The sequence below is a fragment of the Triticum dicoccoides genome, chromosome 5B (genome assembly GCF_002162155.2).
Source record: "Triticum dicoccoides isolate Atlit2015 ecotype Zavitan chromosome 5B, WEW_v2.0, whole genome shotgun sequence".
NCBI classification, from domain to species: Eukaryota; Viridiplantae; Streptophyta; class Magnoliopsida; order Poales; family Poaceae; genus Triticum; species Triticum dicoccoides.
In genome coordinates, this window is record NC_041389.1 from 3,699,303 (window position 1) to 3,712,233 (window position 12,931).

General features: G+C 48.9%; 1 protein-coding gene across 1 annotated transcript; it reads right to left on the reverse strand.

The window, feature by feature from the left end:
* Positions 1 to 1,427: 1,427 nt before the first annotated feature.
* On the reverse strand, positions 1,428 to 6,486 carry LOC119306964 (sucrose transport protein SUT2-like). The gene is made up of 5 exons (XM_037583034.1): positions 5,746 to 6,486; positions 2,851 to 3,584; positions 2,684 to 2,747; positions 2,554 to 2,597; positions 1,428 to 1,946 (listed from the first exon to the last, which is right to left on the reverse strand). Exons 1-5 carry the CDS (start codon positions 6,269 to 6,271, stop codon positions 1,782 to 1,784), a joined length of 1,533 nt encoding a protein of 510 aa, XP_037438931.1. The 5' UTR covers positions 6,272 to 6,486; the 3' UTR covers positions 1,428 to 1,781.
* Between the last annotated feature and the right edge of the window lie 6,445 nt (positions 6,487 to 12,931).

The window sequence follows — 12,931 nt, forward strand, 5'->3', positions numbered from 1 at the left end:
ACCATATTGTTTCTTTCTTTTTTTACATGCCCATATGTTATGTAAACCGAGGAAGCAAATTTGTTATGATGTAACAAAAATTGATTTACGCATAGGAATATGAAGCAGATACGCGGCCTAACACCAGGTGAAGGTTAGCTTCTAAATATTCATTTATGTTGTTTTTATGCATTTTACGTACATGACTGTATGTTTTGACATACATTTATATTTATTCAGATCTGCCACGTGTTGTAACTCTAGAAGAACTCTTGCAGAATCTTTTTGTCTGATCTTCACGTGTGTTGCGTCTTCAACCATCGGATGTATAGCTGGAACTACTGGGAGATAATGAACAACCACTTGGAATTACCAGCTTAGCTATGTCCATTTTAATCTTTGGTATTTTCCATTTATGGAAAGTATGCACTCCTTGGTAAAAAGAATGAGTTCATGGTGTGTCATTTCACCTCGCTCACACACTTACATTACATTATATTTGTTTTCACAATGCAATCTGAGATACATTATGCTCGACATTTTGTTTTGTTGACTCGTGTATTAATATAATCCCATCCTGCACACACCTCTGAATTGAATGAGTGATTGATTTCACTGCTTGGTTGAAAGAGCTCAGGTACAAGCCCTTTAGGCCATTGCTTTGGACTACAGGTCAATCTGGAGCTATATCTCTGATGAAGCCACATTGATTTTTAGGATTCACAGATTCTAATTCTTTAGAATAACCTTAAGTTATTGTGGCTCATGTGAACTCGATCTAGCAGTTTGCTTTCCTGATATTGAATACTCGAGAGGTTTGTCTTTCGTGTAACAGATGAAATGGATTTTCTTTTGTGATACTATCATATAATCAGTTTGTCGAGGTTGGAATTGCGCATGAAAAGAAGGTATATGTATAACCTGCTATTAAATAAGCATTCATGGATCAAATATAGTGACATTAATTCACAACTTAATGTTATTCCAATTTGGAAAATAATGGGATGATTGAAGGTGGCACATATGTAACAATTATGACACTTGCTTATAGGCAGCAAAATTCTTCCTTAGGGTACACGTGCATTGCACGTGCAAACTTACTAGTGTATGTAAAATGTTCATTCTGTGCACTACAAAAAGGATAGAACGTGTAAGAAAAATTAGACATGTTTTAAAAAAAACTAAGAAATCCTGTGAAAACCGAAGAAAAAAGTAAAAGTGAAAGAGAAAACCATAGAAAACCTGAACAAAAGCAGTGAAAATACAATAATAAAAATTAAAAAAAAACTTGCATGCAGCTACAGTGTTAGACCTACCCAATATGTCCACGCTATAGGCTAGATGTATTATGTCTCGGTACAGGCGTGCTGAGGCCTCCCTTGTCAACAAGGCCAAAGTAAGTAAGAAAGAAAGAAAGAAAGTAAGGAAGGAAATCATGAACAATAATCTCAAACAAAACCCTGCAACTTTTATTGATTGGTTGATAATCTCCAACAAAATGGCAAAATATCCGATATACAACAACATATGACTGACCATGTTTCACACCGACAAGCGGAAAAAGGGCGACGCTAGGGCCCATGGAGGAAAATTCCAGAGCCCTCCTACTTTTGGCCTTGAATTTGAACCGAACCCAACTTGATGAAGACAATATACAGACCCCCCATGCCTAGTGTAGTGTAGGCAGCGTTCCCAGTGTCTTGGAACCAGTGTGCAAAGAATGAATGGTTGCAACTTGAGACCAACCTGCCTTCCTTCCTTGTCTGCAACATAACAATGTCTCTGTATACGCGCTCGAATCATCATCGTTGGGTGGTTTTCTTCTTCGGCCCGAGCCGGGCCCGCGGGAGCCCCAGGATGGCTACCAGCCCGCCCACAAAGGAGGCCGCGGCAGCCACCCAGAAGGATGGCGCGTTCCCTCCGCCGAAGAGCTGGTCCCATGGCCCGCCGCCCAGCGACACGATGATCTGCAGGTACCACACGGTCACTTCCAGTTAACTTTCTGTTTCCCCTAGGAAAACATCTGCTTCTACTTTTGTGTTTCACCTAAAAAAACCATATGCTTATACTTCTCTACTCAAGTTTTCAGGTTCAACTCTGCTAATTACTGCAGACCAAATGTTTCAGGTAAATAAGGCACGCAGTGGTCATGAAACGTTAGAATGTTCGAATGTTTTGTCTGAGAACTGTGGTCATAACTAAGTTGATCATGTCTAGAGCGTTTGGCTTAGTTTTTTAGATCTCCAGTTTTTATGTTATTCAGCTAACTGATTTCTGAGACAACACATGGGTTCCTCGGTTTATAGGTACAGACCAGTGGAAAGATCAGGAAATGATAATAATTTTTATAAGATTTCAACTTTGAATGCATATGCTCCTGGTTATTTGGTACAAACTACAGAACAATGGAATTAGTAGTTTTTAGTATTGCTGTATGATTAAGATGGTTCAACTGGATATTACATTTAATTCCTTTGGTGCCGGAAGCTTAATCAGATACATTTTCATATAAAATATGCATATACACCAGCTATACTCCAAACGGGAAACATAATAGAAAAAAGGAGTAAATACCTGTGGTATGACAATAGATAAATTAAGAATGCCCATTGCTAAACCTGTGGGGGAAAAGGGACAAATGTAAGAACTAAGAAGACAGATCCAATATGATGCAGCCAAACAGTTTAGTGAAAAGCAAAATTACCTTGGCCTAGCCCAAGATTTTCAACACGACTTGCAGCCATCGCATATGGTATACTGTACGTGACCTGCAACGGCAAAAATAAAAGTATCATCAATACCACGCGTATAACATGTATACGAGGGAAAGAAAACTACATTGGTGCCAGAAAAAATAGTTCTGTTACTGACCGACAGAGGTGCTCCTAGGATTGTGAACACAATGAGGGAAGCGGCGACAATGCCGGTTGGAGGTGCTCCACTAGGTCCATAATCCAGGTTTTGCGCAACGTATGTTATAATAAGCATCGCCACGAAGCACAGAGCCATGATGATATTGGAGACACCCCATACAAGTCCAGCTCCCCACTTCCTACACAACTTCTCCATTCCAATAGACGTGATCCCAAGAACGACCGAGTTGAGCATGAGACCAAAAGAGCCCATTCTCACACCGTCATGATACTTTTGGGTGTCGGCGACGATCTCCGGGCTTCCCCGGTAGATCTCTCGGCCCATCCAGTCGGTGTCAAAGAGGATGAAAGGGAACCACCCGATCCAAGTAAGCGAAGTGACGATCAAGACCATCCAAACAGGCATCGTGAAGTACTTGAATGACCCGAAAAGCTCAAAGAGGAAAGCCTCCTCCTCGTGGCTGCTTGGAGGTGCCGCCTCATCGCTTCCGAAAGTAGGATTGTCCTGCACCGTCACGACGCTAACGTACGTCGTAATCGCTAGGATGATGATGTCGAGCAGGAACGCGGACTTGAGGTTTGCGCAGCTGACAGTGCAGGACTCGGTGATAGTGAACGGGAATATCTTGTACCAACCGTTGTATGCCCCGGTGGCGTACCCGAGTATGTTCCCCAGGGCCATGAAGAGCGAGAAGTAGGCGTTGGCAATCCGGGTCCTCCTCGGGTCATTCTCTGCAAACGGCATAAAGGGGTAGGTCAGAAATGAGTTGTGATTTACGTTCGACATAAAGGGGTGGGTACAACAATTTAACATTTTTCCTAATCCTGCGGAAATGGATCTAAGCTGAGACTAAGTAGCACTATACTACTAGCATATAACAGAGAGAGTTCGAGGAGGGTGCATCTAATTGTACAGGCAAATGGGCCCCAATCAGATTTTCGGTGAGAAAGCTCAAAACGTGTGTAATAAAGATTGTGTCAGCTGAACTCGATTGTCAAAGCACAAGATACCAGCGATGGCCATAGCATCTGAATAGATAATAAATCAATAAATTCAGATCATTTGTGTGGCTACGACACAGAAATAATGATCTTGTAATAAAGTTTGTGTCAGCCGAACTCAATTGTCAAACCAGAAAGCAGTGATGGCTATATATTCTTAGTAGAGAATAAATTCAGATCATTTGTGTTGGCCACGACACAGAAATTTGTGTGGCCATGAAAAAAGCACATCACCCCCATCTCACCAGTGTAAACATTTTCTCGCACCGCATTAACGACACGCGAGGAGAGTGACAGGCAGGCAACTGGGAGACCACGGCCACCACAGAGCGTTGGTAAGGCAGGAAATCAATTATCGATAAAACAAACATGTAGGGGACCCTCCCGTTGAGAGCTGACAAAACAGAAGAAAAGAAAAGAAAAGATGCCATCCCATCGTATGATTCGAAATCTGGCAATGCAATGCTTAAATATCTGTCTCCCTCCCAAGCTGGTCGGCATTGCATTGGCCTGATCCGGGAGCGAAAGCGACGCGCTGATCGTAGCTTCCCGCACACTTGCTGATCATCATCAACAACCCTCCATCGCAATGTGCAACGGGCAGCCAGACTCGATTGGCAAAACTCAAAACAGAAGACAGCAACGCCGGCTATATATATATATATATATATATATATATATATATAAATAAATGTTGTGAATAGGGAAGTATAATTAATATTAATAAATTCAGATATATTACATATAAGACAGAAATGTGTGTGTGTGTGTGTGTGGCTACCACAACAAGCACATCATCCCCTCATCTCATCCATGAGCGTAATGTTTTCGTGCACGTGACGAAGGCAAGTGTGAAGGGAGCACAGACAGCAGTGTCAAGGCACAAAACAAGGCAGGCAATCAATGATGAAGCAAGGGCAGCAGGCAGGCAGGGGCCCCTCTGAGAGAATACCTGGCTGTTAACAAAGATGCCTTTGGGTCTCCTAAGATTCTGAGATCTGGCAACAGTTATTAGGGACCAAAGAGTCTAGTGGCAATGCTTAAAAATCTCTCTGCTGCTCAGGTCGGCACTGGCCGGATCCGGCGGCGAAAGCGACCCGCCGGGCACACTTGTTCATCATTGATCCTCCATCGCACACATGAATGAATGAATGAATGAATGAAAGAATATACATGGGTAGATAAAGGACAAGGCTTGGTGGCGACATTTGTACCAACCGTCCCTGATTATTGAAAGGTTTGCATCGCTGTAATGGAGTGCCACGTCCCCATTGTTAGTGTGGCATCAGCAGCTTATAGTATTTGGTTTGGTCACCCCCACCCCAGTCCCAGGGTCTGGTCTGTTGTCTAGTCTAGTGTGTGCTGGTAGTAACAAACAGGGCAGCTGGGTGTCAATAGTACTCAATAATGTGATGTGAAGCAGAAGAAGAAGAAGAAAATGGAATTGAGAGGCCAAAGCCGACCAACCGAGCAAGAATCTTTTTTCTGGGCCTAAAGCGGAAAGCGACATTGATCTTCTCCAATCTCTCTCTCGCTCTCTCTCTCTCTCTCTCTCTCTCTCTCTCTCTCTCTCTCTCGTGTGCAAGTGCAAGTGCAAGTGCAATGCAATCTTCCGGCCACACAAAATAAATAAGTAGTACAATAAAAATGGTTAGCAGGAATTGCCAATCCCAATTATCAATCAATCAATCAATCAGGAAATCAGCCTGGGGAATTTATTCCCCATTGTGAAGCTACAAGAACCATGTAGTATGTGCTCCAGTACAGGTGTAGAATCGAACTGAATGCTCAGCAGCAATCGGGCAGAATCGAATCGAATTCGCCTTTGCTAGAGCAGCAAGCAAGGGAGCAAAGCAGAGGAATTGAAGTTGAAATCGGCAGGATTTAGCACCTGTGAGGTCGGCGAGGAAGGCGCGGCATGGCCCCTGCGTGGCGTTGTTGCCGACGTCGAGCAGCCAGAAGCCGATGAGGTAGACGATGATGGCCCCGAACCGGGTGGACCCGGGCACGATGTCGTCCCCGAAGAGGCGGCCCAGGTCGGCGGAGAAGCCGACGGTGAGCACGGAGAAGGCGATGGAGGCGGCGCCCGCGGCGATGAAGGGCCGGCGCCGGCCGAGCGGCGAGTTGGCCGGCGCGATGCGGTCCGACAGGTGGCCCACCAGCGGCTGCACCAGGAGCCCCGACAGCGGGCCGCAGAGCCAGACCAGGCTGGCGAAGGCGTGCGGGATGCCCAGCTCCTGCACGTAGGGGGTCAGCAGCGAGAGCTGCAGCGCCCACCCGAACTGCACCCCGCAGGCCACCGAGGCCGCCCGGAGCAGCGAGCGGAGCGGGACCTTGCGCGACGGCGGGGGTGGGGGCGCGGCCGAGGAGGTGCCCCCGCCCCCGGCCCCGCCGGTGTTGGGCCGCCGCGGCGGCATCGCCCTTGATGAGTGGTCTTGGAGTTTCTTGACGGACGGACGGACTCCGGGTGCTGCCCTGGCTGGATTCCCCGGGAGACCTGGCCTGGGAGAGAGGGAAGGGATGGGGGGAGGGGAAAGCAAAGTATCTATCGCTCTCCCTCGGCTGGGGCTCCGGTAGGGTGGAGTGGAGGGAGAGAGGGGGGGAGGAGTCCACGGCGGAGAAGGGAGGGAGGCAGGTGGCACCGAAAGAAAAAAAATCTATTCTTTTTTGCGGGGATGAGACGGACGTGGCTGCCGTCCACGGTGGGCAACCGCCGCTGCCCTACCACCCAACCCAGCAAGGAGAGGAGAGGAGGGGAGGGGAGTGGGGACGACCACGCTTCTTGTTTTCTACCTCCTCTCTCCAATGATACATCCATGATACTGTATTTTTTGTGTGAAGAATTTTGGTTGTGTGTGGCTAGGGCTTAGAGCAACTCCAATGGCGCGACCCAAACGGACGTCGCTTTCGTCCGCATTTTGTCTGTTTGAGTCGCCCGTCCGCCTGTCCGCGTCCGCTTTTTCGTTTGGGTCGGAAGGCGCGCCGAACGGGGAGCCAAACCCATTATATGCATGTCCGCGTTGGCATTTAGTCGAACACCTTGTGGGCGAGCTCCCGCGCCGGCGACTTCACCTCCGCGCCGCCGCCCCGCCACGCAGCTCGGCCGCGCCCCGCCGAGCTCACCTCCGCCGCCACCCGTCCCATAGCTCGATCGCGCCCGCCCCACCGAGCTCGCCTCCACCGCCACCCGTCCCGCAGTTCGGCCGCCGTCTCGTCCCGCAGCTCGGCCGCGCCCTGCTGAGCTCGCCTCCGCCGCCACCCGTGCTCCCCGCGTCGCGCGCTCGTGCCCGACCATGCCGGTGCTCCGCGCGACGTGCTCCTGGTCGCGTGCGTGGCCAGTGGCGGCTAGCTAGCACACACGCCGCAGGCAGCAGCATGCAGCGGCTAGCCCTGGTTCCGTCTTGACCGCGACAAGCCCCGGCTCCGTCTTCACCGCGGCGAGCCCGGACTCCGTCTTCGGCCTGACGAAGCGGGGAGGGGCCGAGGAGGAGGCGCCCTCCATCGTTGATGATGATGCCGGCGCTGCGTGTTCGCCGGCCGAGCGGCGTCTCGCCGGGCTCAACCTTGACGCTGAGCAGCGCGGCGACCCCGACGAGAAGGAACGAGAGGAGGAAGAAGAGGAGGACGCTGCCCTCCTCGGCATCCACTGGCCGCCGATCCGGGCTGGGGCGAGAGGGTAGGTCATGGGTGGGTCGTTGCCGCCCTCGAGGTGCTGGAGGACGGCGTGAAGCGAGCGGCCGAGGGCGCCCCACCACAGGCGGCGCCCCCTCGCTGTTCTGTCTGCCCCTGACCATCGGCGCCCCGTTGGCGGAGGCGATCCATTGCGACTGCCGGTACTGGAAGTACGCCACCCATGCCGCGTGGTTGCCGGCGGCATACTGCGGGAGGGCCCGCTGCTCGTCCGTTAGTGACGCCCGAACGCGATCGACCTCGGTGGCGAAGAGGTCGGGGCGCGCGTCGATGTCGGGCACCGGGGGAATGGGGACGCTGCCGACGCTGAGCCTCCAACCCCTCGGCCCGGTGCATGTCGGGAGGCACCGGGATGTTGGCCTCGAAGAGCAGGTAAGCCTCCCACTCGTGAAGGGAGCGGCGGCTGAAGCCGTTCGCCGCCGCCCCATCGGCTGTTGTCTCGGGGAGGAGGGCACGGGGGAAAGGGGAGAAAGGTGGAGCTCGGCGGCTGCGTGAGGGGAGAGAGGCAGAGAGCTCAGCGGCTGGGCTATGGGCGGGTGTGGCTAGAGGCGAGGGAGAGGCATGATGTCTACTACACAACCTTCTTCTTGTAGACGTTGTTGGGCCTGCAAGTGCACAGGTTTGTAGGACAGTAGCAAATTTTCCCTCAAGTGGATGACCTAAGGTGGATCAATCCGTATGAGGCGTAGGATGAAGATGGTCTCTCTCAAATAACCCTGCAACCAAATAACAAAGAGTCTCTTGTGTCCCCAAAACACCCAATACAATGGCAAATTGTATAGGTGCACTAGTTCGGTGAAGAGATGGTGATACAAGTGCAAAATAGATAGTAGATAAAGGTTTTTGTAATCTGAAATAATAAAAACAACAAGGTAACTAAAGATAAAAGTGAGCGTAAACGGTATTGCAATGATAGGAAACAAGACCTAGGGCTCATACTTTCACTAGTGCAAGTTCTCTCAACAATAATAACATAGAAAGATCATATAACAAGCCCTCAACATGCAACAAAGAGTCACTCCAAAGCCACTAATAGCAGAGAACAAACATAGAGATTATGGTAGGGTACGAAACCACCTCAAAGTTATTCTTTCGGATCAATCTATAAAAGAGTTCGTACTAGAATAACACCTTAAGACACAAATCAACCAAAACCCTAATGTCACCTAGATACTCCATTGTCACCTCAAGTATCCGTGGGCATGATTATACATTATGCATCACACAATCTCAGATTCATCCAATCAACATAAAAGTACTTCAAAGAGTGCCCCAAAGTTTCTACCGGAGAGTCAAGAACGTGTGCCAACCCCTATGCATAGGTTCCCAATGTCACGAAACCCGCAAGTTGATCACCAAAACATACATCAAGTGGCACATGATATCCCATTGTCACCACAGATAATCACGGCAAGACATACATCAAGTGTTCTCATAAAGACTCAATCCAATAAGATAACTTCAAAGGGGAAACTCAATTCATCACAAGAGAGTAGAGGGGAAAAACATCATAAGATCCAACTAAAATAACAAAGCTCGGGATACATCAAGATCGTGCCATAGAGGAAACACGAGAGAGAACACGAGAGAGAGAGAGAGATCAAACACATAGCTACTGGTACATACCCTCAGCCCCGAGGGTGAACTACTCCCTCCTCGTCATGGATAGCGCCGGGATGATGAAGATGGCCACCGGTGATGGGTTCCCCCTCTGGCAGGGAGCCGGAACGGGATCCCGAGAGGTCTTTGGTGGCTACAGAGGCTTGCGGTGGCGGAACTCCCGATCTATCTTCTCTTCTGGAAGTTTTAGGGTACGTAGGTATATATGGATGAAAGGGGTACATCAGTGGAGCTTCGGGGGCCCACGAGGCAGGGGGGCGCGCCCTAGGGGGGTGGGCGCGTCCCCACCCTCATGACCAGCTCCCGTATCTTCCGACATAGAGCCCAAGTCTATCCGGTGGCTTTCCTTCCAAAAATAACTTCTCCAGTTGATTTCGTTCCATTTTGACTGCGTCTGATATTCCTTTTCCTCGAAACACTGAAATAGGCATAAAACAGCAAATCTGGGCTGGGCCTCCGGTTAATAGGTTAGTCCCAAAAATAATATAAAAGTGGATAATAAAGCCCAATATTGCCTAAAACAGTAGATAAAGTAGCATGGAGCAATCAAAAATTATAGATACGTTGGAGACGTATCAAGCATCCCCAAGCTTAATTCCTGCTCGTCCTCGAGTAGGCAAATGATAAAAAAAGAATTTTTGATGCGGAGTGATACTTTGGCATAATTTCAATGTAATTCTTCTTACTTGTGATATGAATATTCAGATCCGAAAGATTCAAGAGAAAAGTTCATATTGACATAGAAATAATAATACTTCAAGCATACTAATAAAGCAATCACGTCTTCTCAAAATAACATGGCAAAAGAAAGTTCATCCCTACAAAATCATATAGTTAGGCTATGCTTCATTTTCGTCACACAAAGTTGTTCCCAACTTCTATACCACCGATGACAAGCCAAGCAATTGTTTCATACTTAAATAATCTCATACTTTTTCAACCTTCATGCAATACATGAGCGTGAGCCATGGATATAGCACTATGGATGGATTAGAATATGATGATGGGGATTGTGTGGAGAAGACAAAAAAAGGAGAAAGTCTCACATTGACGAGGATAATCAACGGGCTATGGAGATGCCACTACTAGGAAAAGGCATACTAATGGCGCACCTAATTTGGCCATTAATGGCGCATCAGTGGTGTGCCATTAGTGCCACGCCATTAGTATATTTTACTAATGGCGTACCACTGGTGCGCCATTAGTATCTGGTATACTAATGGCGCACCACTGGATGCGCCATTAGTATATACAACAGTGCGCCATTAGTATGCCTCCCAGGGGGCCATGTATACCCAGGTGCTTTGGCATACTAATGGCGCACAACAGCAAGATGCTCCATTAGTAACTTCGGCATACTAATGGCGCACTGTCTAATGATGCGCCATTAGTATCCTTTGGCATACTAATGGCGCACTGTGGTGTGATGCACCATTAGTATGAATATTAGTTTTTTTCTGTTTTTGCACAGGTTACAAAATGTATAATTGGACAAAATATAGACAGCACACATCAACAACAGATTCATCGAATATAATAGAAGATTAGTCTCTGAATACAATTCATCATATTAGTCTCCGAATTGAAAAGACCGAACAAAGATAGAACATTATATTACAAGTCTCGAGACCGCGAGTAGCGAGTTTGTCTTCACATTACAAGTCGATATCGATCATCTAAACTACCATCACATAGAAGAGAGCTGCGGTCATCACGATGAGCATCATCACGATGAAACTCGTCTTCATCCGGTTCCTCCAACGCTCCCTCCCCTCTCCCGCTAGATAGCGGGCATATCTAGATTCGGCCTCGGCCCTAGTGGTGTACCCTTTGTAACTGTTACCGCTGAATCGGTGAACCTGTCTCCGACACTCCTCCCAGTCGTCGTAGACTCCGGGAACCTTACCCTTGTACACGACATACGTCGGCATCCCTATGCACTAGCCAAACGAAACGTTAGTACCAATTCACAGACAATACATAAGCAATATATAAGTATGCAACAGAACAATCGAAAGAGAAAAGCAAGACATTAATAGCATCGATTACATCTAAGTTGAACGACTCTCGAAACCAAAGAGACATACTACAAGTTCATTAAAGTTTAATTACAACATGAGCCAATCGATGTTTCAGAACTAGACACAGCATCACTGCTTTCGAGTCGACTCAAGGGACCGGAGCGTGGATGAAGCCGCCGTCTATCGTGGGAGTCATGAAAGAACGGGCGTTGTCAGCCTGCATTTGTAGCATTGTGTCGATGTCACTGTTGGACGGTTGATTTCTGAGGTAGAACTGCCCCGAGGTACGAAGGACATCTTGATGGATGATTTCCGCAAACTCCGACTGGATGCGAAAGAATTCTTGTCGGAGGTCCGCGCCCTGGATTGCCGACACGCTCTTTGCCCAATCTTTGAGTTTACTCGGTAGCAGAAGTTGATGATGGTCCCGTACGATCGCCCGCATGTGATGGATGGCGTAGTAGGCACCCTTCTGACCGCCAGGCGGCTGCTTGACGCAGCAGAACATCGTATTGTGGGAGAACACGTGCTTGCCGTACTTATGAATAGGCCTGGTGAAGGTGCCTCTAGATTTGGGGTAGCCGGGGAGAACATCATCAAGAACCTTCTTGACATTTGTGTAGTCTACGTTCGACTGACGGTCCGGGTCGAAATATGTGGCCATGGAATATTTGGGGCTTAGGAGGATGAGCATGCAATGTGTGTCACTGCAGAAAACACGGAATTTTAAAAGAAAAACGATCGAAATCTAAGAATTCATATGTTACGGGCCGGTTGAGGGGAGGACTTACTCGGCAAAGTAAGGCACGAGGAAGTTATCCTTATCTTGGTTTGCTAGAATGACGCCTTCGAGGTAAGAACTCGCGACTTGCCGGTCCCCAGCGCTGCCCAAGATCTTGGCACGCATGTAGAAGGGGTCGACTATCACGATGTCCGGGGTCTTGTCGCGAATGATCCGCATCTCCATACTCAGCGAAAATAGCCGAACGAAGTTGTAGTGCAGCGGATGAAGGTTCATCATAGCGTGGATGTCATCAAACCGCAGGACGATCGTACGCCCGATGGAGTTATGCACAAAGCCCTTGCCCTCTGGCACCTTGGCCGCGAAAACCGGGTATGCCACATCCTTCTCTCTGAGACGCCGCTTCTCCAAAGAAAGAACACTGTCATGCAGACTCCGCCTAGCACCGGTTGCAGCATTGAGCATATTTGTCGGTAGCATCGCCCTACCCGCCACATGCACCCTCCTCGAGATATCCTCAGGTGAAGGTGGCCCGTCCTGAGCACGGATCGTACTCGGTGCCGGCTGGCTCGCACCCTTGTTAGTCTTTCTTTTGCGCGCCTTCTTCTTCTCCTGTAAGGGACCGAGTTCTGCTCACAGACCGCCTTCTTGAGTGTGTTTGGGCTGATAATATTTCGCACCTCGCCTATCTGAGGCTCGGTGAAGTCGGCAGCTGGAGGCGTCTCCTGAGAGCTGAACGGCAGACAACGCCTGTTGCAACTTGGGTTCTCCGCGGTACCAGCTAGATCGCGCATGTCTTTTGTTGGGTTGGGTTCTTGAGAAGGAGCCCCCATGAAGTCGCCATCGTACCCATGTTCGGCAAAGTACTGATCGACGTTGCCAAATGTATCGTCGTCGTAGTCATTCTGATCCTGTGCCATATGCATGTTTGGATCCAGTGGCATAGGGATGTCCGGCACCGTTGCGGCGGTCTTGCCATGGGGCCGACTTGGCGCCGGCACGAC